At 44.1% G+C, this 25,925-nt stretch overlaps 2 protein-coding genes and 2 non-coding genes across 5 annotated transcripts in view; 1 reads left to right on the forward strand and 3 right to left on the reverse strand.

Annotated features, from left to right (window-relative positions):
- Positions 1 to 13,478, reverse strand: naca (nascent polypeptide associated complex subunit alpha). 2 transcript variants are annotated; one of them, XM_076275501.1, is made up of 9 exons: positions 13,391 to 13,478; positions 12,132 to 12,207; positions 9,509 to 10,300; positions 6,326 to 6,411; positions 4,720 to 4,797; positions 3,011 to 3,157; positions 2,649 to 2,777; positions 415 to 537; positions 1 to 120 (listed from the first exon to the last, which is right to left on the reverse strand). In XM_076275501.1, exons 2-9 carry the CDS (start codon positions 12,199 to 12,201, stop codon positions 106 to 108), a joined length of 1,440 nt encoding a protein of 479 aa, XP_076131616.1. In that variant the 5' UTR covers positions 12,202 to 12,207; positions 13,391 to 13,478; the 3' UTR covers positions 1 to 105. The 2 variants fall into 2 exon arrangements, with proteins under 2 accessions (XP_076131616.1, XP_076131617.1); XM_076275502.1 differs by lacking the exon at positions 9,509 to 10,300.
- Positions 190 to 264, reverse strand: LOC143115664 (small nucleolar RNA SNORD59). The gene has a single exon (XR_012985267.1). It is a non-coding gene; the product is annotated as a small nucleolar RNA SNORD59 (small nucleolar RNA).
- On the reverse strand, positions 2,872 to 2,947 carry LOC143115665 (small nucleolar RNA SNORD59). The gene has a single exon (XR_012985268.1). It is a non-coding gene; the product is annotated as a small nucleolar RNA SNORD59 (small nucleolar RNA).
- The window catches only part of tfip11 (tuftelin interacting protein 11), a 17,312-nt gene continuing 4,861 nt past the window's right edge, over positions 13,475 to 25,925 (forward strand). The window contains exons 1-10 of the mRNA XM_076275499.1: positions 13,475 to 13,542; positions 14,477 to 14,683; positions 14,850 to 15,012; positions 15,258 to 15,414; positions 15,557 to 15,684; positions 15,770 to 15,925; positions 16,080 to 16,271; positions 17,490 to 17,804; positions 20,405 to 20,511; positions 22,292 to 22,460. Coding sequence (XP_076131614.1) covers positions 14,481 to 14,683; positions 14,850 to 15,012; positions 15,258 to 15,414; positions 15,557 to 15,684; positions 15,770 to 15,925; positions 16,080 to 16,271; positions 17,490 to 17,804; positions 20,405 to 20,511; positions 22,292 to 22,460 — 1,590 coding nt within the window. The 5' untranslated portion in view covers positions 13,475 to 13,542; positions 14,477 to 14,480. The remainder of the gene's footprint in view (positions 13,543 to 14,476; positions 14,684 to 14,849; positions 15,013 to 15,257; positions 15,415 to 15,556; positions 15,685 to 15,769; positions 15,926 to 16,079; positions 16,272 to 17,489; positions 17,805 to 20,404; positions 20,512 to 22,291; positions 22,461 to 25,925) is intronic.

Genomic DNA, 25,925 nt, shown 5'->3' on the forward strand with positions numbered 1-25,925 from the left:
TTCACTTTTTGTCAAGCCACACCTTTATTTCGCTTGGGTATAAAGTGTACAAATAATAGTAGATTAAATCAGCAACATCTCATTTCAATCCCGACTGGAGTCCTCCTACATCGTCAGTTCCTGGAAAGAAAAACACAGAGGTAAGTATGAAAGCCAGGGCTTATATAGCCAACAAAACAACAGGAGTGCTCTTCTCAGGACAGAAAGGCTGGCTTCAGCAGACTCAGAAGAACGAAAGTCATACTGTTAAGTCATCACCGAAGAGTGGACATCAGTTCAAACTGTATATTACTGGCAAAAATGTGGATATGATGAATTTCTTGTATTGGTGGGAAAATAATAACAATAATTTATTAATAATAATAATAATACATTTTAAAAAAGACTAGCATGAACAACAGAGCAGGTGTTTACCATGATGGCGTTGACGATGTCATTGTTATTGTTCTTCAGGGCCCGTACAGCCTTTGCCCGCGATACGTTGGCTTGTGACATCACGAGTTCAATGTCCTTCACCTCGACCCCAGTCTCATCAACCTAAAAATAAACAAACAAATAAAAATAAAGAAATTCACCAGATCATTTTGCTTTGTAGAGGCGTATTCCCTGCAGAGCTGAACAAGGTTAGTGGAATCTGCAGACATCAGATTTGCATCAGCAAATTCAAAAACTGTTCAGCCTCTGCAGTCTTAATTTGCATTTTACACTCGACTATACTATACTCTATAGTATATAGGGCTGCACGATATATCTAAAATCTATCGTTATCGCGATATCAACACTTGCGATGGACATACCGCAAAGATTACTTAATTTTCGATAAATTCGATACATTTTCTGTGCCGTGCGCATTCCATACAGTCTATGGTGTATTCACATTCTGAATGTCAACATATTTTACCAAACTGATGCGGTCATGCAGCCCAAGAAGCCCGTCCCCTACCAGTTTAGGTGTGTGGTGTTTTAGGTGTTAAAGCGGGAGCTAAGTCGTGATGGCTGAAAATAGTGAGTCGAGCGAGGTAGGCTACAGGTGAAGAGGAATTAGTGACTAAAAGGAAAAGCACGTCTGTTATATGGGAATATTTTGGTTTTATGAAGGATGCCGTGTTACAAACACAGCGCAAATGCGTCCTTCTCCACCGTGTTAAAATAAACAATTTCTTTCGTTATCGTTATATCAGAAGTTGTCTTTCACTGTCTGTAAGGCTTGTATTTCATGATTTGCATTTAGCAAAAGCCCCAGACAGCAGCACAGAGGTAATCAGGATTCGTTATTTGTAAAAGTTGTTTAACCTACTTCTGGACTGTGCGATTGCAGCCCAATTACTTTCACTTTCCGCTGCCCTCGTAGTCGGCATGCCGGTAGCCTAATAACGTGGGATGCGCAGCGTACTGTATGAGGTTACAGACTGAGATGATTGCCGCGATATAGCTTAAGTAGGCCTAGCTTCTTTGCTAGGCCCATCAAAGGCTGGCAATGTGGAATATTCCGCTGGTTGGTGCACAAGTGTTCAGATTGGCTGTCCACCCGTCTTTTATGAGGATTAGGAGCAGATCTTCCACACAACTTCGATAGCCTAGTCAGTAGGTCTCTTAGCTGTCCACTTTCATCAGGCCATATAGGCTACATGATATTTTATATTATTTAAAAATTATACATTTATTTCTGTAATTATACATTTACCCCCCCCCCCCCAACCCTACAGTGTATGTTTGCAGCAAGCAGAATGAAAAAAAAAACATTAAATATACTGCTCAAAAAAATTAAGGGAACACTTCAATCATACACTGAATCACTCTGTCACTGTTTGGTTCTGAGCACAAGTAAAACTTTTGAGGCGAGTGTTTTATTTTGCAAGAACTGTCAGACATTCTGTGAATGTAGTTTGAGAATGGAGAAAAGGGTGGAAGGTTTCAAAATATGTGTGGAAAACCTTTATTGAGCAGTATATTTAAATATCGCAAATTATATCGTTATCGCAGTACTCAATAATGGTATCGCATATCGCATGTTTTCCTAATATCGTGCAGCCCTAATAGTATACTATACTCTATACTATACTATACTCTATACTATACTATACTCTATACTCTACTCTATACTCTACTCTACTCTATACTCTACTCTACTCTATACTCTACTCTACTCTACACTCTACTCTACTCTCTACTCTCTACTCTCTACTCTCTACTCTCTACTCTACACTCTACACTATACTATACTCTACACTATACTCTACACTATACTCTACACTCTACACTATACTCTACACTATACTCTACTCTACACTATACTCTACTCTATACTCTACTCTATACTATACTATACTCTATTCTATACTCTACTCTATTCTATACTCTATACTATACTCTATACTATACTCTATTCTATACTCTATACTATACTCTATACTATACTCTATACTATACTATACTCTATACTATACTATACTCTATACTAGAGTAGGATGCCATATAGGGCATTTTACACTCGACTATACTATACTCTATACTATACTATACTCTATACTATACTCTATACTATACTCTATACTAGAGTAGGATGCCATATAGGGCGGGGGGGTCCAAGCATTGTCATGTAGTGAGTAATAAGATCCTTGTGATAAGTGGTGCCACAAGAGACCAACCTCTTCCTCTTCGCTCTCCTCCTGTACGGTGGGCGTCTGTGTGTTCTCTTGGATGTTTGAGACGGCCTCTCCCTGCACCTTGAACTTCTCTGCAGCCGCCAGCTGGGCTTGCTGGGACAGATCCTCGATCTGACGGACGAGAGGAAGGGCAGACAAATGCACATCTTTTAACCTACAGATTTGGCAGTGGAGTCATGACCAAAACACACCAAACAGGACGATTCCCCCTCAGCACAGATGGATTTGGCTTCAGCAGACTCAGAAGAACGAAAGTCATACTGTTACATCATCACAGAGGGCAAGGCATTTTAGACAACACAAGTGATCCCTTTTCAAAATTTAACTGGGATTCCTTTTCTTACCTTAGCCTCACCAAACACAATGTAGGTATCTGAAGCGGGACTTTTGTACACGTCTGGTTTGGTGATGACGAACAGGATGTTCTTGGACTTGCGGATGGTTACCCTGGTGACTCCAGTCACCTGGCGGAGACCCAGCTTGGACATAGCCTGAGACAAATGGAGGGTCGAGATTAAAGGAATTATCCGGAGTAAAATGCACTTTAGATCGATTTCCGGATGATTGGGGGTACATACGTTGAGTTGACATCAAAATTATGTCATTCGGATGTGTTTTGAGAAAGTTCGATTGTACCGTTTTCAGTCACAACTCGTAGCCTGGAAGTGAGCGGGGCATTTCAAAAAACGCTATTTTTGTACCTCTTCTACAGTTCCAAACAACATAACACTTACGTGGTAGTGAGTAGAGGGTCCCTAAAGCCAAACCGAAGTATCCCGAGGTCTTTATGTGGTCGAATAGAGAGTCCAGAATGAATTTCATCAAGCCAGTACCTTTCCGGGAATGTTGCCATCTTTGCCGCCACCTTGAGGGGAAAGTCCGTAGGAGTCTTATTGCTGTGTAACACGCTCTGGAAATTCACAATTTCGTCGCCGTTTAAAAAAAAAAAAAAAAAAAAAAAATAGTCCAGTCCATACAACTTCATTTCAATTTCGAAAGAAATACGGGACTATGTTTAAAAAAAAAAAAAAAAAAAAAACGGCGACGAAATTGTGAATTTCCAGAGCGTGTTACAAACACACTCAGCAATAAGACTCCTACGGACTTTCCCCTCAAGGTGGCGGCAAAGATGGCAACATTTCTGTAAAGGTACTGGCTTGATGAAATTCATTCTGGACTCTCTATTCGACCACATAAAGACCTCGGGATACTTCAGTTTGGCTTTAGGGACCCTCTACTCACTACCATGTAACTGTTATGTTGTTTGGAACTGTAGAAGAGGTATAGAAATAGCGTTTTGTAGCGGCGCAATTGAAATGCCCCGCTCACTTCCAGGCTACGAGTTGTGACTGAAAACGGTACAATCGAACTTTCTCAAAACACATCCGAATGACATAATTTTGATGTCAACTCAACGTATGTACCCCCAATCATCCGGAAATCGATCTAAAGTGCATTTTACTCCGGATAATTCCTTTAACACACACACACACACACGGATCACACTGAGCAGCGGCAAGAGACAAATGGAGGGTCGAGGTTAACGCGCACACGCACGCACGGATCACACTAAGCAGCGGCAAGTTTCCTATTGTTCTCTTCAGTTCGCCAGCGGAATGGTGGCAGCGCTAGCATAACTAGTGTTGAACAAGCCGAGCGTTAAACTTGTTTCAACTTTCAAAGCGCAACACGAGCGTATTCAATTGTCAGTTTTGGCAAACCGTTTGTGTTACTTATGAACGAGATATAACTTATGGTCTGAGCATTGCGTTACGCTTGCCAAGGTGATCCCCACCTAAGGGAAAATACAACATCTAACACTCGATTGATTTTCAGCTTAATGGTGATTGAATCAAAGGCATTGTGAAAGCACAGGAGACACTTCATATATGTGTGCTCAATAGCATCACTAGCCTATTAGACTTCATATAAGTATGCTCAATAGTATGACTAGCCTATTAGACTTCATATAGGTATGCTCAATAGTATGACTAGCATGTTAGACTTCATATAAGTATGCTCAATAGCATGTCTAGCCTGTTAGACTTCATACCTTTCTGGCCTTCTTTTCACTTCGGCTTTGTTTTGCTTTGCTGACTGGCTCCTCATCGATTTCAGCAGCAGCTGCAAGCTATGACAGGAAGGAGGTGCATCAAATTCTCTTCAAATACATAATTCCGACAGATAATGTTCTTACAATAGTCACTTGTCACAAAAACACACATCACACAATCAGATGATTGACAGTAGCAGGTATAGGCCAACTAACAGACCCAAATTGAGCGTGAAACTGAACCAGGAAATAAAGTTCTGATCAGGGCTTACACAGCAGGGCTTCTGATGCCTGGAGTCATCAGATAAAGTTCTGATCAGGGCTTACACAGCAGGGCTGTTTAAATCTTCAAAACAATTATATATTGTAAATACAATAAACAACCTGGCCCATGTCTGAATTCCAGCAGAGTCCGAGATTTTTTAAAAGGAACATGCCACCTTTATGGAAAGTTAGCTTATTTCCTGACTACCTTATAGTTAGATAAGAGGTATATGCTCTTCTGTTTCAGTATAGCTCTTTTAGCTATAGGCTAACTTGAGCAACTCCACTTCCAGTCAATTATGCCAAGATAAACCAACGGTGTCAAACTGGGTTATTGCACGCACAGATAAGGGTATGCATCCTCTTATCCAACTCCAGGATCGACAGTAAATAAGGCAATATCCAAAAAATATGTCCTGTTCTTCTAAGCCCTGTGTGGTGGTGTATGTGGTGACCTGTGCCTGCTGTAAGCCCCGTGTGGTGGTGTATGTGGTGTGTGGTGGTGTGTGTGGTGTATGTGGTTACCTGCACCTGCTGTAAGCCCTGTGTGGTGGTGTATGTGGTGTGTGGTGGTGTATGTGGTTACCTGCACCTGCTGTAAGCCCTGTGTGGTGGTGTATGTGGTGTGTGGTGGTGTATGTGGTGTGTGGTGGTGTATGTGGTGTGTGGTGGTGTATGTGGTTACCTGCACCTGCTGTAAGCCCTGTGTGGTGGTGTATGTGGTGTGTGGTGGTGTATGTGGTGTGTGGTGGTGTATGTGGTTACCTGCACCTGCTGTAAGCCCTGTGTGGTGGTGTATGTGGTGTGTGGTGGTGTATGTGGTTACCTGCACCTGCTGTAAGCCCTGTGTGGTGGTGTGTGGTGGTGTGTATGTGGTGGTGTGTGTGTATGTGGTGGTGTGTGTGGTGTATATGGTGGTGTATGTGGTGGTGTGTGTGGTGGTGTGTATGTGGTGGTGTGTATGTGGTGGTGTGTGTGGTGTGTATGTGGTGGTGTGTATGTGGTGGTGTGTATGTGGTGGTGTGTATGTGGTGGTGTGTATGTGGTGGGGTGTATGTGGTGTGTGGTGGTGTGTATGTGGTGGTGTATGTGGTGTGTATGTGGTGGTGTATGTGGTGTGTGGTGGTGTGTGTGGTGGTGTGTATGTGGTGGTGTATGTGGTGTGTGGTGGTGTGTATGTGGTGGTGTATGTGGTGGTGTATGTGGTGTGTATGTGGTGGTGTATGTGGTGTGTATGTGGTGGTGTATGTGGTGTGTGGTGGTGTGTATGTGGTGTGTGGTGGTGTGTATGTGGTGGTGTATGTGGTGTGTGGTGGTGTGTATGTGGTGTGTGTGTCCTTACCTGTGCCTGCTGTGTCTGTGTCTGTGCGGAATCCTGTTCCTCCAGCTCAGGCACGGACTCGTCGCTGTCGGATTCAGTACCAGACCCTGCATGGCACCCAGAGAAGAGTTTCAGTGTGTGGTGTATGTGGTGTGTGGTGTATGTGGTGGTGTGTGGAGAAGAGTTTCAGTCTCAACAGCAGCAGCTCTACAGCAGTCCACTGAGCACAACATGAACAGCTTACAATTCACATAACCGACTGAATACATGTAGAATTCTGCAACACTGTGGGAGGGTGAGAGCCAATGTGCAATGCAAATAATGTGTGTGGACTGTGGATGGAATACTCGTCACTACAAATTTCAGATGAAATTATGTATAATACAAAATAAACCAAAACAAATGAAAAGCCCATACCACCCATAACACATCACCCCATTTTCTCTCTGAAACAGGCCAGTTTAGGGAAAAAAAAGGTACAAAATGTAAAACTCTATAACCAACACAAATAAAATAGAAAACTTTAGTAGTGTGAAGCTGTATATTGCGCATGTGGCTGTGGAGCACTACTGAGCAAAGTGGTCAGACTGTACACACAGAAAGGGTGAGAAAGAAACAGACAGACACATAAGAGGCAAAGAAGTACCCTTGTTGTTCTTGATCACAGGCTCCGGTTTTGATGGGGCTTTAGTGGGAGCTGGGGCAGGAGTGGGCACAGGCTTTGGGGCAGCTACAGGTGTAGGAGTAGGCTTTTGAGCAGCTTCTGGAGCAGGCTTTGGGGCAGCTACAGGTGTAGGAGTAGGCTTTTGAGCGGGTTCTGGAGCAGGGGCAGGCTTTGGGGCAGGTGCTGCTACATGTTTCTGGGCAGGTGCAGGGGCAGCCTCTGGGGGTGCTACAGTGGCAACAACAGGAGTGGCCTTGGGTGGAGCCTGCTCAACTGTTGGGGGCTGGAAGACAGGCATAGTAACTGGCTTCGCAGGGGGGATAAGTGGGGGAAGATCATCATCATCATCATCAAGGAGAGGTGCGACCACTGAGGGCTTGACCTCAGTCTTTGTCTCAGTTGGTGGAGCAACCACCACAGGCACAGGTTGAACTTTTGGAGGCTCAGGGGCAATCTTGGGAGACACCAGTGCCATTTTAGGTGGACTACAAGCCACAGCTTCAGCAAAAGACTTGGGAGCTGGAGCAGCTGGTTGAGAGGTAATTTTGAATGACACAGGAGTTGCCGTTTTGGGAGAGGATGGCAGATCAGGGAGAGGAAACGATGTTTTTTTTTTAACTTCGATTGGCTTGGCCTCAGACACTTTGGGTTTAACCTCAACTGGTTCAGCCACAACCACTACAGGTTTAACATCTACAGGCAGAGCCTCAACCGGTTTGGGTTTAACTTCTACAGGCAGAGCCTCAACCACTTTGGGTTTAACTTCTACTGGCAGAGCCTCAACCACTTTGGGTTTAACTTCTACTGGCAGAGCCTCAACCGGTTTGGGTTTAACTTCTACTGGCAGAGCCTCAACCGGTTTGGGTTTAACTTCTACTGGCAGAGCTTCAACCACTTTGGGTTTAACTTCTACAGGCAGAGCCTCAACCGGTTTGGGTTTAACTTCTACCTGCTTAGGTTCAACTTGTTTGGCCTCAACTACTTTGGGTTTGGCCTCAACTACTTTGGGTTTGGCCTCAACTACTTTGGGTTTGGCCTCAACTGGCTCAGCCTCAGGCACTAAAGGTTTTGATTCAACTGGTTTGGCTTCAACTTCAGCTACTTTGCACTCAGCTGGAGCAGACAAAATGGGGGGCTGAGGGGCAGTGACACAAACTTCTGGTGCAGCAGCTGGGACTTCTGACCTAACAGGCTTAAAGGACTCAGTCTTCTTGGGCTTCACAGGTTTGGCCTTGACCACTTTGGGTGCAGCCATGTCTCCATGACTTGACCCTGGAGAGCCAACTGGTGGGGAAGCCAGAGGGGAAGCCAAAGGAGAAAGAGTAGGGGTACCACGAGGACCAGAAGAAGATTTGGGAGAGGTAGGTGAGGAAGAGGAAGCAGACAGTGAGGAACGTTTTCTTCTACCAGAAGGGACAGGTTTAGGGGCAGTGGACCGTAGGGAGGAGGACAACTTATGTCCAGCCTTGCCCTCTTTGGGCTTGGCAGGAGCTGCAGCCGCTGCGGCAGGAGCAGAGGGTGTGGCTGAAGAAAATAAATAAACTCAAGTTGGAAACATTGTTTTCTCTTAACTGCATGGTAGCAAATCCCAAACCATGCATGTCTAGACGGATTGAGGAGGGCCAAGGGGCGATCGAATACAAACGTGTTAAGAGTGCAAACTTTGTGTTCGTCACAAACCTGCTGGCTCAGCAGCAAGAGATGCAAAGTAGCACCCATGCCTCACAACATGTCAAATCTTGTTAAGGGGAGGGAACGCCAAAACTGTTAAAAGCACTACACATTCACCAGACTTTGGCTTAGTCAAAGCCAAATCAATGAACACACACACAAACACACACACAACGAAGCTAATATCCAAGCTTAGCTTAGTTGTAAGTTAAAATTAAGCAGCAAATTTTTAATTTAGCACATCAACCAAAACCATTTGAATTTAGCACATCAACTTGGACCATGACGGCTAGTAAATCAAGATTGGGGGAGGAGCAACCATTTCACAAGTGCTTCTACAGGCGAATTTAAAGTCAGATTTACAAACTAAAGTGTGTGAAGCGGACCACTTCCTTGCATGCGACAAGTATGACACTTTATATTACCAAGCATTTCATTAGACGTTCAACTGTAAAGTTTTGGTTATGCCCACTAACACACAAGGTTAGACAACAATTAATTAGTACAGGAACCAGTCTACAACACTGCAAAGCCTGAGGTATATAGAACAACAAATAGACAAAAATATATAACAAGATCATATAAGTTATGGTAGGGCCTTTATAACTGACCTGCTTCGTCATTTGAGGTTTAACCTTAAGATGCAACTGCCTGACCGACCGCATTTCTGTTCAAATCAAATTGTGCCTGTAAATGCTAGTGATTTCCAGCTGCTAAGACAAAATCTGCACCGTTTCCATGTGACGAGTGCAAATACTTGGGTGTCGTGAGAATGGCTAACGAATGTTGCAGAGGACACGCAAGAGACAAGAGAGGCAGCTGCTTTTCAAAATAAGCAGCAGTTTCAGACTTCACACAAAATCACCCACCTGACAGGTGCCGTGAAGTGAGGGAGGGGCCAGCGCAATTAGGCTCCACCTTGGCCTGGACAGCCTGAGAGAAGATGGTAACCGGTTCTGCCTTCTCCAAAGGAGTTCCATTTTGAGTTGCTATGTCGATGGTAACCGTTGGTGGCTGTTCCAATTTTGTCAAGTCTGCTTCATCAGTAGGATTTAGACTCACAGCTTTTAAGTTCTCAGACAAAGTTTCACTATCCGCAGGTCCATCAACTTCAGCAGGTTCTTCAGCAACGGGTGCAGAATCAGGTTCAGTGGCTTCTTGGGCAGAGAGATCTTTGAGAGATTCTTGGTCTTCTGCAGCTTCCTTCGGCACTTCGGTGGCGGGTTCTTCTGTAGGCTCCTTCAACTCTTCTGTGGCGGGCACTTCTTCCTTAGCAACAGAATCCTCCTCGATGACTGCTTCAGAATCTTGAGCAGGCACTTCACTAGAAGCACACACTTCTGTGGAGGCAGCTAGTACAGCGGCAGTTTCTTCTGTGGAGGCAGCTGGTGCCGGGGCAGTTTCTTCTGTGGCTTGTTCAAGCTTCACATCAGAAGATGGCTGTTCCTCAGCAGTCACAGAAGCTTCAGGCACTTGTTTAGCCAGAACTTCGCCATTCTCCTGACCTTGCGCAACTTCGGCTGGAGTAATGGGGCTTTCCACAGGTTGGTCTACCACCGCTGTGGCTTCCGAAGCCACAATAGAAGTTTCCACTGACACAATCTTGGTAATTTCAGGCACAGCCGCCTCAGGGGAGATGGTGGCGCTCAACACCCCCGAAGCTGAGAGGAAGGAGAGGAGGAATAGCAGGAATAGTAGGGGGAAAGGTAGTCACAGCGAGAGTATCAGCAAAAGCTGACAAATTTGCAAGAGGGGAGATTTCGTGCCACGTGATCATTAAGTGTAAAGACACATGTTCCTTAAAGATGCAGGTAGATGATGAATACGCTCATGTTTACCAAGATCAGGAACTCTGACGCCTTCTCACTTTGATCACTTTGACACAAAATGGCAACCAGCTTAGAAACCAACTGGACAACACATCTTTCAAGAATATTAACGTTCTTATGGAAAACTGTGCTTTCTGATAGTGTTATTGTGTGTTCGACAAAAAAACGTTTAAGTGTGCCCTTTTCCCAGCATCTCCATGCAGTGCTTACATTCAGAATACGTGTGAGGATCTTCACACCCCTAGTAGCATACCCAGACAGTTTGAAAGAACACCTTGCGGTGTGTGAAATGGTTTAAAACTAGGGTAGTCTTACTCTAATGAAGTGGGAAATAGAGTGAAGGCGGAGTCAGGAGAACAAGTGGGCTGGACGAGTGGATGTAGCTTTAACTTTACTGGGTTTACTCTTTAACGTTACATTTTTAAAATGTGATATTCCAACCAGCCAAAGTACAAGCAAATAATAGCAATTTTACAAGGTGCCGCTAGAACAGCTCATCTACAGGACATACACCATGAGCTTCCAAATTAGTATCTATCCAAAATGTTGACCGTTTCTTCCAGCCCAAACCATCTTTATGAGGGTTTCCATGGGTTACTTGTCATCTTGATTCTTCTTCATCTTCAACTCTTCAATGGCATCATTATATAAAGTTCCATGGCACCAGACTGAACAATACAGGTACAGTTGTCTCTATTAAAAACATTCATAGATTGCTTGCAGTCTTGAAGAAGTCCACTCTTCTTCAATACAATTCTTCATCGAATGGACAGAAGATTCCAGCAAGGGTAACCGCAGAAGCGTGTCAGTACCGTCTATACGCTTTTGTCTATGTATCCTTTGGAAGCTCATGTGATGCCTTGCTTACACTTGAGAAGCTTTGCATGTCCAAGGCTGGATGGAAATGGATATTTACCCAGCCTAACAAAATGTATTAAGTTTTGGCTATGTGTGAACTTTGCTTTTAGTAATGTATATTTTGTGAAACATTATCAAAGGTGAATGTAGCACAAAGAATAAATGAATTGTATAGTTATTCCTATGAAAAAAAAGAAACTAACTTCACTTTAACGTTATACAAAATATGGTATCCCATGAGAAATAAATGATGAATGGAAAATCCATAGGGTGATGACTTAAAAGAATGATTAACAAAATATGAATATGTTTTGAAAGGGTACAAGTAAAGTAAGTTTCATTCCATCACTACTCATGCAGCAATATGCATCATGTTTCATGCACAGAGAAATCCTGTACATCTAATCACCAAATTTCAAGTGTAATCTCATTCAGTGCAGGCAACAAGGTTTTTTTTAAGGGGGAAAGTGGTCCTGGATCAGGAATCCTACTCAGAACAAGACCTTGCACGCTACGACAACCAACTAAAACTTTTCTTGACTGGTGTGACAGCTGAGTAGACAAACTGAGAGAAGCGGAAACAAATGTATCTGGGACAAAATGGGCCACAAATTGCCTTAACTGGTGTCTGTGTCAGGGACAGGTGTTGCACAACTTAAATGGGCCACAGCCTGCCTTAACTGGTTTGTGTTTCAGTTTAAATATCAGTAGTAACCTAACAGCACTGAATAGATTCTGAGTTCCAGGACCACATTGTTAGCCAGAGGGTTTAGTAGGAGCATGCATGGCTCAGAAAATTACGAACCAGTCTCCACTTGTGGCTGCTGCATCTCCTGCTCTGTCACTGGGACAGTTTCTGTGGCTTCACCGGGCATGTTTGCCTGTAACACACATACATTTATAAGCTTCCACAATCAATGGGTATTTTGTTCTTCCTTTTTCTTCACTCTTGATAAGATCACATAATAACTAGATATATATTTAGAAAACGTCAGTTATATCACTAAATACAAATGAATCTGGATTAGCCAGTAAAACAGTCATGTTCCTTTAGCATTCCCCGACACTTGCCTACTGCACATTTATACAGCAACATAATGACCACAATGATTATAAGACTAAATATCTATACACAGAATGAGAAGACGCAGTTAGAAGAACGTGTTTACTTAATTAGATAGCGGCCAACTTAAAATTCACATGTAGCCTAGCATCGCGTTACCCAACTTCATCAGAAAAAGGTAACAACCAAACGGAGAGTTAGCTCTACGTTACAGCGTCAGACTAAAAAGCTGCACACCTACAGATCCATGTTGCTAAAAACATTTATTCTGAATTCAGTTTCTTACGCCAAACTCTGGCGCTTTCTTAGAGACCGTATTACATGTTTTCACGTGGTAACTAAGGTTAGTGGTCGGGTCGGCTCGGCTCACTCGTAGAGAATGGCTCTAGCCAGCGTGCTAGTCCAAAACATGAACCGGGTGACAACTCGCAGGTATCTTAAATGTGTAAACAAACTGCTCTACAATGTAGCTTCGGCCTACACAATCTCAACTCTACAGTGGCAGCTCTGCGAACAAAGCCTTGGGTTATCATAACACTGACAGCACTGCCCATACTGGATAGCATGGTTAGCGAGTTGCCTCTTTCAGCCTCTCGAGGAACTGGAATATATCTAGCTAGCTAGCTAGCTAGTCAAGATAACCCGTCAATCGACAGCACTGATTAGATCTAATACCAAGTTACTGGCTAACATATAATATTCATGTTACACACGAACATCAAGAGCAACATCAATTGAATTAACTATTCCACAAAAACATGAGCCAAACAAGTTTAGCCAACTCTGAACAGGATAGCCAGCTAATAACTGTGTGCCTCTCCCCCATTTTGTACTGACAGTCGATCGGTTGAGTTAGGATATTTTTTCATTCAAAGCGTTGTCCAGGTTAATATTTATATCAAACGACCGACCAAACACTTAACCACAACTGAATCGAAAACTGGACAATTTTACAAGCGATTAAAATGTTAGATGCAAGTAGATTGATAACACCAACTCACTAGGTCAGGACTCGGGATCCAAGATGGCTGTGAGAGAGAGAATCTGACCTTAGACGCGCTGTGATATCACAGTTATCGATATTTCTTGTTCCGGGTCGACACTGCGGTAGGTAGGAAGCACGGAGCATCCAGCTAACAAGCTAGCAAGCTAGGTGAGTTACCGTTTGTTTATTATTTTCCTGTGACTGCGACTGACGTAATTTTTTGTTTTCCAAGTCTGCTGGTGCTATAGAGAAACGAACTACGCAAGGCACATTGTGTCTTATTATCCGCTGCAGCTAACGTTAGCTTGTTAGAAAACCATCTGTACCAGGCGATTTAGCTAGCTAACATTAGCGTTTCATCCTTCGTAAGGTAAGAACCATAGATAACAACAGCTTGGCGCTGTCAATACTTTGGGATAAGTTCACACCAGCGTCCAATGTTGGCGTTAATCATTCGTCTGTGGTGAAAATCAGAGTTCTGCATAGAGTGTATTCCCATTTGCAGGCTCTCAATATCTGGTGTATGCTAACTGTTACTCTGCAACCTCATCACCTATAAAGTAATGTTAATCCAACTTTTCCCAATCTTAAACTACCAGTGGGCGCTTGAAATAGGGTATAGTACACATGAATCAGTAACTACCGGTAATTTCAAATGCAAGCATGGATACATTTGGGGATAACTGATCAGTCACTAACGTTGTGGTAGCAAACAGATGATCACTCATATATATGATATATTTTTGATGACATGATTGACAGTAATATTTAAGACCTGTGGCTTTCTAAAGAAAATGACAATCTATGCATCATGGAAAAGTGCATGAACGAACCAGGTGTGGTTGAGGAAGAAAACATATTGTTGTTTAATGTAACTGTTGCAGCGCCTGTTATTGATGGCCTGTTTAAGCTATTCTTGTAATTTAACTTGTAGTGAATTGAAATGTCATATCTTGTGTTGGCAATATTAGTTTTAATAGTCTGATTATGTACTGCTTTCATTTCTGGTATTTCATTATGTGCCAGGTCATATCTCACCACAGCCCTGCAGTTGTTCAGTTAAAATGTATAACACCACGTGATTCACCTGACTTTCCCACAGGATCATGTCTATGTCCCACCTGTATGGGCGTAGAGAGGAGGAAGAGGATGGGGTGGAAATTGAGAAGTTTGAGATCTCAGAGTGGGACCTGGCCAACGAGTTCAACCCTGATCGCCGGCGCCACAAGCAGACCAAAGAGGAAGCGACTTATGGCATCTGGGCTGAGCACGACTCTGATGAGGAGCGGCCAAGTTTCGGCGGGAAAAGGTACGTGTTCAGCTGTATTGAAAGCTGTGATGAGGTGAACGATGATGACAAAGTATTGTCGACCATGACAGTGCTCAATCTAGTTGAATCAGACTTCCATCGTTCAATGTCGACACTCTTACTTACATGTCATGAAAATGATTTGTATGTTGTTTTTTCTTAACAGAAGCAAGGATTACTCGGCACCTGTGAGCTTTGTGAGTGCTGGGATTCGTAAGACTGCGGCAGAAGAGAAGCAGGAACAGGGCTCAGATGAATCAGACGCCGACGGAGAAGCTCCCCCAGCTCCCCCACCTTCTCGTGCTGCCGCACCCAAGAAATTACAAACTGTGAGCTCCGTTTCTCAGTCTCCGACTATAATCTGTGGTTCCTCATTCCTCTGGTTAATACAGACTAGCTACACATACGCTATTGTCATTGTTATTGTTTATATTTAATTAATACAGCTAGGGATTTTGGTTGCAAAACTAAATAGCATACCTGTCTTAACCATTAACCATTGAGTCAGTCTACATCTGAAGTTCACCATATGTTCATCTATATTGATCTATATTTTATTGTTTGAAATGACCAGGGTAGCAACTTCAAGAGTTCCCAGAGGGGGTTTGCTGGGAACATCAGGCCCGGCCAGGACTTGGGCACGTGGGAAAAGCACACTCGAGGAATCGGACAGAAGCTCCTGCAGAAGATGGGTTACGTAGCAGGCCAGGGCCTGGGGAAGAACGCCCAGGGTAAACAAACGTCTCCCTATGCCACTTGGCATTCAGTATACCCTTTGGAATGTGGATCCATGGATGTTGAACAGAGGATGTTGAACCATAGTGTTGTTTTCTGCCAGTGGTAAATAATGGTGTTGCACCCCTTTACCTCTAGGTATTGTGAACCCAATTGAGGCCAAGGTCAGAAAAGGCAAAGGAGCCGTGGGGGCCTATGGTCGGGAGCGGACCCAGCAGTCCCTGCAAGACTTCCCCGTGGTAGATTCTGAAGAAGAGGAGGAGAAGGTAACCAAGTGTGCCAGTGAGACAGTATGCTCCAGCAGCCTTGTTTCTCAGTCTTTCAGCCATCCTCGTGTCTTCTGGTTTGCAGGAGTTTCAGAAGGAGCTCGGGCAGTGGCGTCGAGAGCCAGGCGTTGGGAAGAAGAAGCCAAAGTACTCCTACAGAACCGTGGAGGAGCTGAAGGCTCATGGGAAGGTGTCGGACAGGGGCATGGTCACCCCAGCTGGAGAGCTGGCCAAGGTCAAGGTGAGAAGTCTAACTGGCCAAGGTCAAGGTGAGAAGTCTGTAACTCTGTCTGGTGAGAAGTCTGTAACGCTGAGAATTCTGTCTCTTCTCTCTCTCTCTCTCTCTCTCTCTCTCTCTCTCTCTCTCTCTCTCTCTCTCTCTCTCTCTCTCTCAGGTGATCGATATGACTGGCAGGGAGCAGAGGGTCTACTACAGCTACAGTCAGATGAGCCAGAAGCACAGCGTGCCTGAGGAACCCACGCTGAGTGAAGCCGTACGGGAGCAGAAGCCCTCGGGCTTCGCCCTGCCAGAACTCGAGCACAACCTCAAGCTGCTCATCGAGCTAACTGAACAGGAGATCCTACAGGTACATCCCACTCATCTGATCTGAAGCTTCAGGGGCCTTTTGGCTTCATTCAGATAGGATAGGGAAGAGGGACAGTGAGTGGGGGGAGAGAGGAGATGACCGCGGGTTGGTTGTGTGTGTGTGTGTGTGTGAGTGAGAGAGAGAGAGGGTTGGGGGGCTGGGGTCGGATCGGGAGATGACCGCGGGGTGTGTGTGTGTGTGTGTGTGAGTGAGAGTGGGGGGGCTGGGGTTGGATCGGGAGATGACCACGGGGTGTGTGTGTGTGTGTGTGTGTGTGTGTGTGTGTGTGTGTGTGTGTGTGTGTGTGTGTGTGTGTGTGTGTGTGTGTGTGTGTGTGTGTGTGTGAGTGGGGGGGCTGGGGTTGGATCGGGAGATGACCACGGGGTCTGTGTGTGTGTGTGTGTGTGTGTGTGTTAGTGAGAGTGGGGGGGCTGGGGTTGGATCGGGAGATGACCACGGGTTGGGATGTAGTATGGAAACTGCATCCATTTGTGCCACAGCTCCCCAATTCTATTGATTTGGATAAACCTTTAAATAATTGCCTTTTTTTGTATGTCTCCATTTATCCCTCTCTCGGTCTCTCTCTCTTCTCTCTCTCCCTCTCCCCCCCCCCTCTCTCCTCTCTCTTCTCTCCCCCCCCCTCTCTCTCCTCTCTCTCTTCTCTCTCTCCCTCCCCCCCCCTCTCTCCTCTCTCTTCTCTCCCCCCCCTCTCTCTCCTCTCTCTCTTCTCTCTCTCCCTCCCCCCCCCTCTCCTCTCTCTTCTCTCCCCCCCCTCTCTCTCCTCTCTCTCTTCTCTCTCTCCCTCTCCCCCCCCCTCTCTCCTCTCTCTTCTCTCCCCCCCCCCTCTCTCTCCTCTCTCTCTTCTCTCTCTCCCTCCCCCCCCCTCTCTCCTCTCTCTTCTCTCCCCCCCCTCTCTCTCCTCTCTCTCTTCTCTCTCTCCCTCCCCCCCCCCTCTCCTCTCTCTTCTCTCCCCCCCCTCTCTCTCCTCTCTCTCTTCTCTCTCTCCCTCTCCCCCCCCCTCTCTCCTCTCTCTTCTCTCCCCCCCCTCTCTCTTCTCTCTCTCTTCTCTCTCTCCTCTCTCTCTCCCTCCCCCCCCCCTCTCTCCTCTCTCTTCTCTCCCCCCCCTCTCTCTCCTCTCTCTCTTCTCTCTCTCCCTCTCCCCCCCCCTCTCTCCTCTCTCTTCTCTCCCCCCCTCTCTCTCCTCCCATCCTGCTCCAGAGTGCGCGTCAGCTGCAGCACGAGCGTGACACGGTGGTGTCTCTGTCCCATGAGAGCAGCGTGCTGCAGGAGCGGCTGAGTGAGGAGGACGCGGCTCTGAGGCGGCTGGAGGAGGTGCTGGAGCTGGTGGAGCGCTTCGAGGCCGGGGAAGGCCACGGTGACCAGCCCATCACGCTGCAGGAGTGCGCCGAGGTCTTTGAGAAGCTGCAGACTGGTTTCTACCAGGAGTACAAGACCCTGGGGCTGTCCGATCTGGCAGTGTCAGTGCTCCACCCCTTACTGAAGGGGAAGCTTAGCAGTTGGAATCCTTTAAAGGTGAGCAGTGTCAGTGCTCCACCCCTTACTGAAGGGGAAGCTTAGCAGTTGGAATCCTTTGAAGGTTAAAAACGAGTTCATACTCAAACGCATTTTAAAAATAACTCTACAGCCAATCAAATTACACCCCGCACTTCTGTGCTACAAAAGCAATGTGTTGGTTGGCGTTGGACTGTTAATGGTTTGGTCTCAACCACGATGTTATGGGTATACACTATGTTTGTATCCAATTTACAGAGTCTGGCCTGTGCTCAAACACAGGAGTTTATTTGAGCGCAAACACCTCATAGACAGCTAGAGCCGTGGACTGCCCCTTTAATCAGAGACTTTATAATGTGGAGACACAGCACTCAAAAAATCCTCCATAGAAATGCATGGGGCTAGTTTATATGGCCGTTGTCTACACATATCCCACCCCTTCCTCGGCAAAACGTCGACATGTGAATACGTTAAGCCAATCATGTGGTGTGATGTGAATACATTGAGCCAATCATATGGTGTGTTGTGAAGACATCGTGCCAATCATGTGTTGTGATCTCGCCGCTGGAGAAAGATTGGTGTCGTGAATCCTTGCGCACGCGCAGTTCGACCCAAAGACTGTGCCCGATGAGTGCCCATAAAACGTTGGTATATGGCCGCCGAGTGGAGGGACTTGCCTAAAAGGACTTTGCTTTAATGGAGCGCAAACGCCTCATAGACAGCTAGAGTCATGGACTTCTCCTTTAATGGAGCGCAAACGCCTCATAGACAGCTAGAGGACTGACATTTTATTTGGGGTGAAAAGGATTTAAAGTAGTGCTGAAACGATTACATTTTTTAATCGCGATTAATCGCTGAATTCCTATAGTTAATCACGATTAATCACATATTTTATCACATGATTAAAATTCTATTATTTTGTATTTCTTAACTTTCCAGGAGTCCATATTGACAATATAAAACAATTATTGTGTATCTTGATTGGGATTCAAATGAAAGCAAAGCAAGTTAGCCTAAATGTATTAACTTAACTTTAGACGTAGGTCTATTTGATTATTTCAAATCAAATTTCAAAAGATGTGCAGCAGGCCTTGAGGCAACACAATATAGGCCTATTCTTCAGAAATATAGCTGATATAAACTGAAATAAATGCTACCGCAGAAGTGCATGCACAAAATGTACACACATTATAAGGGCCATAACAAACAGAAAATACTAAATAAGTATAAATACTATAACTTATTCATACTATATTCATTATCTTTGAGTTCAGTTGAAAAGAATGGAGTCGAAAGCAGAGTGCATGCATTCATGTCGGCATTGGTGTCCACAGCAATTTAAAACACCATTCAGCCGACCGCGGGAGTTCAGAACTGCGTTGGTGTTTATTATCTCCACGACTACGACGAGGAGGAGGACTAGGAGGAAGTAAAGTTCTTAGAATATTTGCTGCTAGGAAGTGTCTGGCAGTTTGAGGACATCAAAGCCACATAAAGCCAAAGAGTCAAAATAGTAGCAGCCAAAGAGGATTGTTGATAACAGAACAAGTGACGGGGAAAAAATCTTTGACGGCACACAACTAATGCGTCAGCCTACTACTCTTTGGCCGGCTCGTAAGCCCAACCAAGTGTGTGCAGCATGCCTTTACGTAGCCTAGCCTACTAACAGGGCATCATCATAAAGATACATTTAATCTGCATCACGCCCCATTTTAGCGGAAAGTTAACATTATATCATTGATTCCAATGGGAAAGACAGCTAGTAATCACACGTTGACGTTACATCTAGTTATTAATTCACAGAACATTCAAAGCTACACTTACAATAATATCCCATGTAAAACAGTTAGCTTGCTAGCTATAGTTAACTGAGGAACTTTAGTATAACATAGCCAATTATCTCCTAGTTGTAGGAAATAGGCTACGTTCATATTACAAGTGATAGAATGAATGTGTGACTTATGTTTAGTTGATGTTATGACATGTAAAGTTAAGCTTGCCGAACTTAGTTATAGTCAGCCATGGGCAGTTTGACTGTGCCTACATTCATGACACTCCTGTTAGTAAACTGCAAGAACAACAAATAGGAACATAATGGTCATATTAATCCCATAAACACACAGATAACTCTTACACCAACCTTATTTTGTGCCTTTTATTCACATTTGTTTCAAGATTTAGTAAGTATATAAGCCCTTTTCGCTCCCCATTTCGATGCAGCGTAGGTTTTCTATTATATCCAAACAGTCATCTATGATCTTTCCCCTAAAAGGGGGCGTGTACGTGCAGCACATACAACGTTCCATTCCATTCGTCAGTGCGTATTGTTTAGTTTCCGGTCTAGCTGGATCCGGTGTGGTGTTGTAGTTGTTCTAACGTTACTAGTTGTTGCAACAGCATGTGAAAAAACTACAAAGTTTGTTAGGCCAAAAAGAACGTTAATCTCGCGATAAACAAATTGACGCCGTTAAAATAGGTTTGCGTTAACGTCGTTAATAACGCATTTAACTGACAGCACTAATTTAAAGTCATGGACTGCACCTTTAATGGAGCTTTTGTCTGTTAGTTCCAGCAAACTGTGCCTCAAGTGGTTTGCTAATGCTAACAACCCTCTCCTGTAGGACTGCTCTTACGGATTGGAGGAGGTGGGCCAGTGGAGAGCCATACTAGAGTCGGGCCAGATGCATCATGGCGCACCTGACGCCTCCAATATGGACCCCTACCACAGGTACTCGAACCCATTCATCAGATCTGCAGAGCAACAGTATGACCGGAGTGCTGTCCCCTCATTAGTAAACAATACACATCCACTCTCTGGAGTATGAAGTCATACAAATAGTAGTCAGCAATACAGATTGTGTACTGTGTAGTAAGTTTGTAAATAGAAGTAGTAGTAGCTTACTAGATGGTAAATTCTCAGATCAGCTGTGTGACATTCCGCAGCAGTAGCTTTCGTGTGTGTGACATTCCGCAGTAGTAGCGTTTGTGTGTGACATTCCGCAGTAGTAGCTCTTGTTTATTGTCTATAGGATCCCCATTAGCTGGGGCATTAGTACCAGCGATAGATCAGTTTGAGGCCCCTAACAACCGTCGTTAAGGACAAACTCGGAGGACAAGCAAACCCAGAGCCGTATAGCAAGACATTGAAGCAAAGACGCATGGTGCTTGAAAATAGTTAACATTTGTCAGAGAAAAGACTGAATTTCCTGCGTGCATTACAAGGGACATCTCTTTTTTTTGTCATGTGTCAGTTTAAAGCAACACCAAAGAGTTTTTTGTACCTTAAAATAATGTTTCCAAAATCGTTTAATTGGTTCATCAACTCGTAATAGGGTGAACGGCACTTTCTGCATTCGCTTCGCAGCCCTCTATCGGCTATAACCGCACTATGTAAGTTTGCCGGATCGGGTAGCGGATCTGTAGTTCGATGGAATGAGACATGAGAAACTACAAATTTTACTTGCATCTGATGTCGCAATACATCCTACTTTCATAAAATCATGCAACATATTCTACATTGTCTGTGAACATTGTTATTTGCAAAGATGGTGCTGGATAAACAAATAGTGCGTGCGACAGAGGAAAAGTTCTTTGGTGTTGCTTTAAAGCTAAAAATGCCAATAAAGTAGGCTATTGCTATTTAAAATAAGCCCAAAGACATTTGGATACGAAGCATTATGAAGTTACGAAGTTATGCCACAAATGTCATCTTCATCTTGCTCAAGAGGAAAAACTGAAATGATATAGGCTAATATAGGCTTGTTTCTGTTCCTTTTTTATGCTCAATGAGACCGGACGCTAACATTTCACACAAATTACAAGATGCAGGGTAGCCTAAAGTTTAGTTCACACTCCATTTGAGTTGATTGTTTTAAGAAAGTAGACATGGGCTTGCAAGTAACGTTATTGCATACTATAAAGTACCCTAGCCTAGCTAATCAGTCATGTATCTATAGACTACTTTCCTGTCAGTTACCATCCAGCACAATGCATTTTCTGCATTGTATTTCTGTCAATCGTCCAATGTGTGGCTCACGGCTTAGGCTATTTTATCAAAGTAATTATCCTCTGACATCCGGGGAAAATGATTGCCCGTCATAATGTAGCCTATGAGTAGGCAATGTTCTCACTTTGATCTAAATGTAAACTAATTGTTTGTGCAGTCGATATAAGCCTGACCTAATCTTACAGGCCAAATGTTTAGCCTACCTTCCGTAAAACATCAGTATAGGCATATGTAAACCCGCTTCACCTCTAGATGAACACAATCCAGACTCGGCATCGAAATATTTAGACAATATGCTTTTATTATTCATCTTATATCAAGTTCAGCAAGCTTGCATTCTATGCGCTGTCCGTGTTAACAAATTAGTGCTTGTCCTTTCAGTTTGTTCTTGACGTTGTTAGGGACCTGAAACCGATCTGTTCTTCCTGGGTTCCGACAGTCTTGTGTGTGACATTCCACAGTAGTAGCTGTTGTGTGTGACATGCGTGATTGTGTTGGTCAGGTTGCTATGGGAGGTGTGGCTCCCTGTGATGAGGACCGCGGTGACCCAGTGGCAGCCCAGGAACGTGGGGCCCATGGTGGACTGCATAGAGTGCTGGGCCCCCATTCTGCCGCTCTGGATCCTCGATCATGTCTTGGAGCAGCTCATATTCCCCAGGCTACAAAGAGAGGTAACATGCAAACACTCACACTCACTGTTTCTCGAGGCAAAGTCACAGTCCTGCTTTATTTGGGGTCATAGACAGTGAAATATTTAAGCAATATAGCACGAGTGAGAGTGGGGTTGGTCATGGATATTCCCACGGGTGTTGTTCGGCCGTAGCCACGAGGCCAGAGGCCGAGTGACGCAGGCAACAACAGCCGTGGGAATATCCATGACCAATCCCACGATCACGAGTGCTATATTGCTTTTATACAACAATTATACCACAAACTAAATAATCTGAAAACACCCCAATATTGTTTAAAAATGTTAATTTCGACATCGTTCTTACGCATCAAAAAATAGTTCCCTTTTCAATAGACAGCGTCTTGGTTGCTAGGTAACCAACATTCCAGATCCCTCTTTACGGGTCTTTGTGGTTTACGTGTCTTCTTGAAAGAAATGTTGAAAGTCGGGCTGAAATCACATTCATATCTAGGTTTGCTGCATGCATGTTATAAGGACACTGGGCCATGTCATGTAAGGGACATGGTACTGCAAAAAAACAGAAACATAGCCTACATTGCAGAACCACTCAACTTTATTAATTTATGGTGAATAAATGTTACACTACTGTGCACAGCCTGACGTGACGATGCTAGCACGTTAGCAGCGGTTAGCTAACTATGCTAACGTTAGTTATCTACAAGTCTCCTCCAAGTGACAATCATATTATACACAATGCTGGCAATGCTGAGAACAATTAGCATCCTCGTTTATCTTACTTACATTAAGTTGACTGTGTGGCTTAATCCACAGATGTGGTGAAGCACTGTTTCGTTATGGTTTGCTAAGGAGTAACCCATTGCTTAAAATAGTGGAGAGCTGGGATGAGAACATTGTGTCAAATCTTCGCATTGTATCGCGGAGTGATTTATTATTAGCTGTGCAAAGTCTGAGTTGAAATGTCCAGGGATATTCCAACTCATGGAACGTCTCTCAGCCAATCAGAAACAAATAAATAGTTCCATAGAACCCAATTGTTGTATAACACAGAATATAGGTGCCTATTCAATAAAGTCTCAATTATCACATGGATACACTTAATTGCTGCAGTTCAGCAGTCAATGTCAGGTGAAGTGAAGTGCACTAAGCTAGTGAATGGTTGGGCTAGTGTTAGTAAATGGTTGATGCTAGTGTTAGTAACTGGTTGATGCCAGTGTTAGTAAATGGTTGAGCTAGTGTTAGTAAATGGTTGTTAGTAAATGGTTGAGCTAGTGTTAGTAAATGGTTGATCAGTCCCTCCAGGAATTTGCAATGTTTGGATCACAACAATTAATGCAAATTCAACAAATCCCCACTATTTCTGGGTGACCTTGTAATTTTTTACAACTTTTCCGCAAATTTGACCAATCATTAGCCTGACGAGCCAGATCCATATCAACATGTAGGATCTGGGAACTCGCCATTGGCAGTGCTCAATCCGAGGGGCGGGATAAACGGTTGTCTTTCAAATTCCCTCTGCATGCAATAGGATAGCACTACAACTCATGAGTCCCATGCGTTTTCCCACCAGCGGAGCTAGTTGGCTAGTTGATCCAAACTTTTGGCAACTTAAAAAAAAGCTTAACTCGAGTCACGCTGTTCGCCAGCCTTTAATTTACAGGACAGTAGAGAACGACAGGAAGCGAGTGGGAGAGAGAGTCGGGGTGGGATCCGGAAAGGACCACGGGGCGGGAATCGAACCCGGGTCGCCGGCATACGGTGCAGGTGCCCCAGCCAGCCGCGCCACGGCTGGGGCCTGCCATCATTATGCTAAGCCCGTCCACGACTCTATACACAATGTGATTGGCCTGATCGAAGTTTAATTTTTCCAGCTCGCAAGCCAACGGAGAGTTGCTAGACTACCCTGGCTGCAAATTACATTGCTAGGGTGCGTTTAGATTTCTAGGCTAACCAATCATCGTAGTTTCTAGGGATGCACGATATATCGGCGGCCGATATATTATTAGCCGATAAGTGAAAAAATTAAAATATTATTATCGGTCCGATAACAGAATTCTGGCCGATAATTTGCGCCGATATTTTTTAAAGTCCTAATTTAGGTCTACGTAAGGTCCGTCTGAGACTGAGCTACTTGAGCTTGGTTGGCTATACTTTTTCCTCAATATAATGTCAGCGGTGTGAATGTATTTCACCACTCTAACAAAATCTGTGGATATGCGTTCATTTGGGACATCCTCTCGTGAATGATCCGCCATTTAACCTTACCAGAGCGGAGCTCAGCCCAATCTCGAGCCGTCTTGTGCTGGTGTGTTTGCACTTTACCGCGCTGGTCGGGGAAACAAATAAACAAACTCGTTAGTGGGACGAGTACATAAGTAGGCCTAGTTCTAAGTTGTGTTTTAGTATTATATTTGCAATACTTTAGCTTGGGTTTTGTATTATTACCTAGAAATATGCTAGCCATTCGTGCTTCAGTTCCAGACAGGTCATCATAATAAGTTATCAAAACCTTCAGGGCTAACGCCTTTCATTTCTGCTGCAGCAGATTGTGCGCAACAGAGTAGACGGACATAAGATACAGTCTGAGGAGTAGGGCTGGGCGATAAAACGATAGCGATATGTATCGCAATAGACATGTAATCGATATCAATAAAAAATGCGTTCGATAGAACATTCGATAATTAAAAGCAACACACACCTCCCGCCTTACGTTGTCCATAAATAAATAGGCTAAATATATCTTGCATTGTAGTTAGTATGTGCAACTCTACCAGAGTAGAAGATAGAAGTAGGCCTACCTCAACACAGACTCTCAATGAGTCCTTGCCCCATGCGCTCTCTCTCTCTCTCTCTCTCTCTCTAGGTGCATCCCTCCTCAGCATGCGCATGTAATCCAAACATTCACAATCGTGCAAGATGACTGAATTGCTATTAAATCCGGTTAGCATCATTAGCACGCTGCACAAATTTGTTCAAAACTGTTGCATTCAAATTGACTGCTAAATTCTAATCAACTCAATCCCGATGCAAATGGAAAAGTATTTTCCAAGACTCAAACGAGCCTGTCCCAAGGAGAAAAACTGAACAGTCTAACCAGTAGACTTACTAGTATAAACCAGCAAATTACTTTGTTTACAATATTTCCAGGCTTCAACCAGTGCTGCTTATGTGCACAATTATTTATTTGAGTGTTTTTCATGATTGTGTTGCTATTTCTTTTCCCTGTTTGCTTTGATTGATAACTGAGGTGATTCAAATCAGAGGACGGTTAAGTTTAAAATAAAAGTGTTTTAAATGGAACTTTTTTTCCCCTTCTGGTCCTTATCTGAAATAGATTTTAAAAAAATCAATAATTATCGATATCGATCGATATGAAATACTTATATCGTGATACAGTTTTCAGCCATATCGCCCAGCCCTACTGAGGAGTTCCAGCTTTATTCAGTTACCCGCAGTTGAAACTAAACCTAAGTTTCCCTCACAAACT

The sequence above is a fragment of the Alosa pseudoharengus genome, unplaced genomic scaffold, assembly GCF_046254945.1.
Source record: "Alosa pseudoharengus isolate Yale_2024_CS ecotype anadromous, Long Island Sound unplaced genomic scaffold, YU_APseudo_1.1 YU_APseudo_1.1_scf_9, whole genome shotgun sequence".
NCBI classification, from domain to species: Eukaryota; Metazoa; Chordata; class Actinopteri; order Clupeiformes; family Clupeidae; genus Alosa; species Alosa pseudoharengus.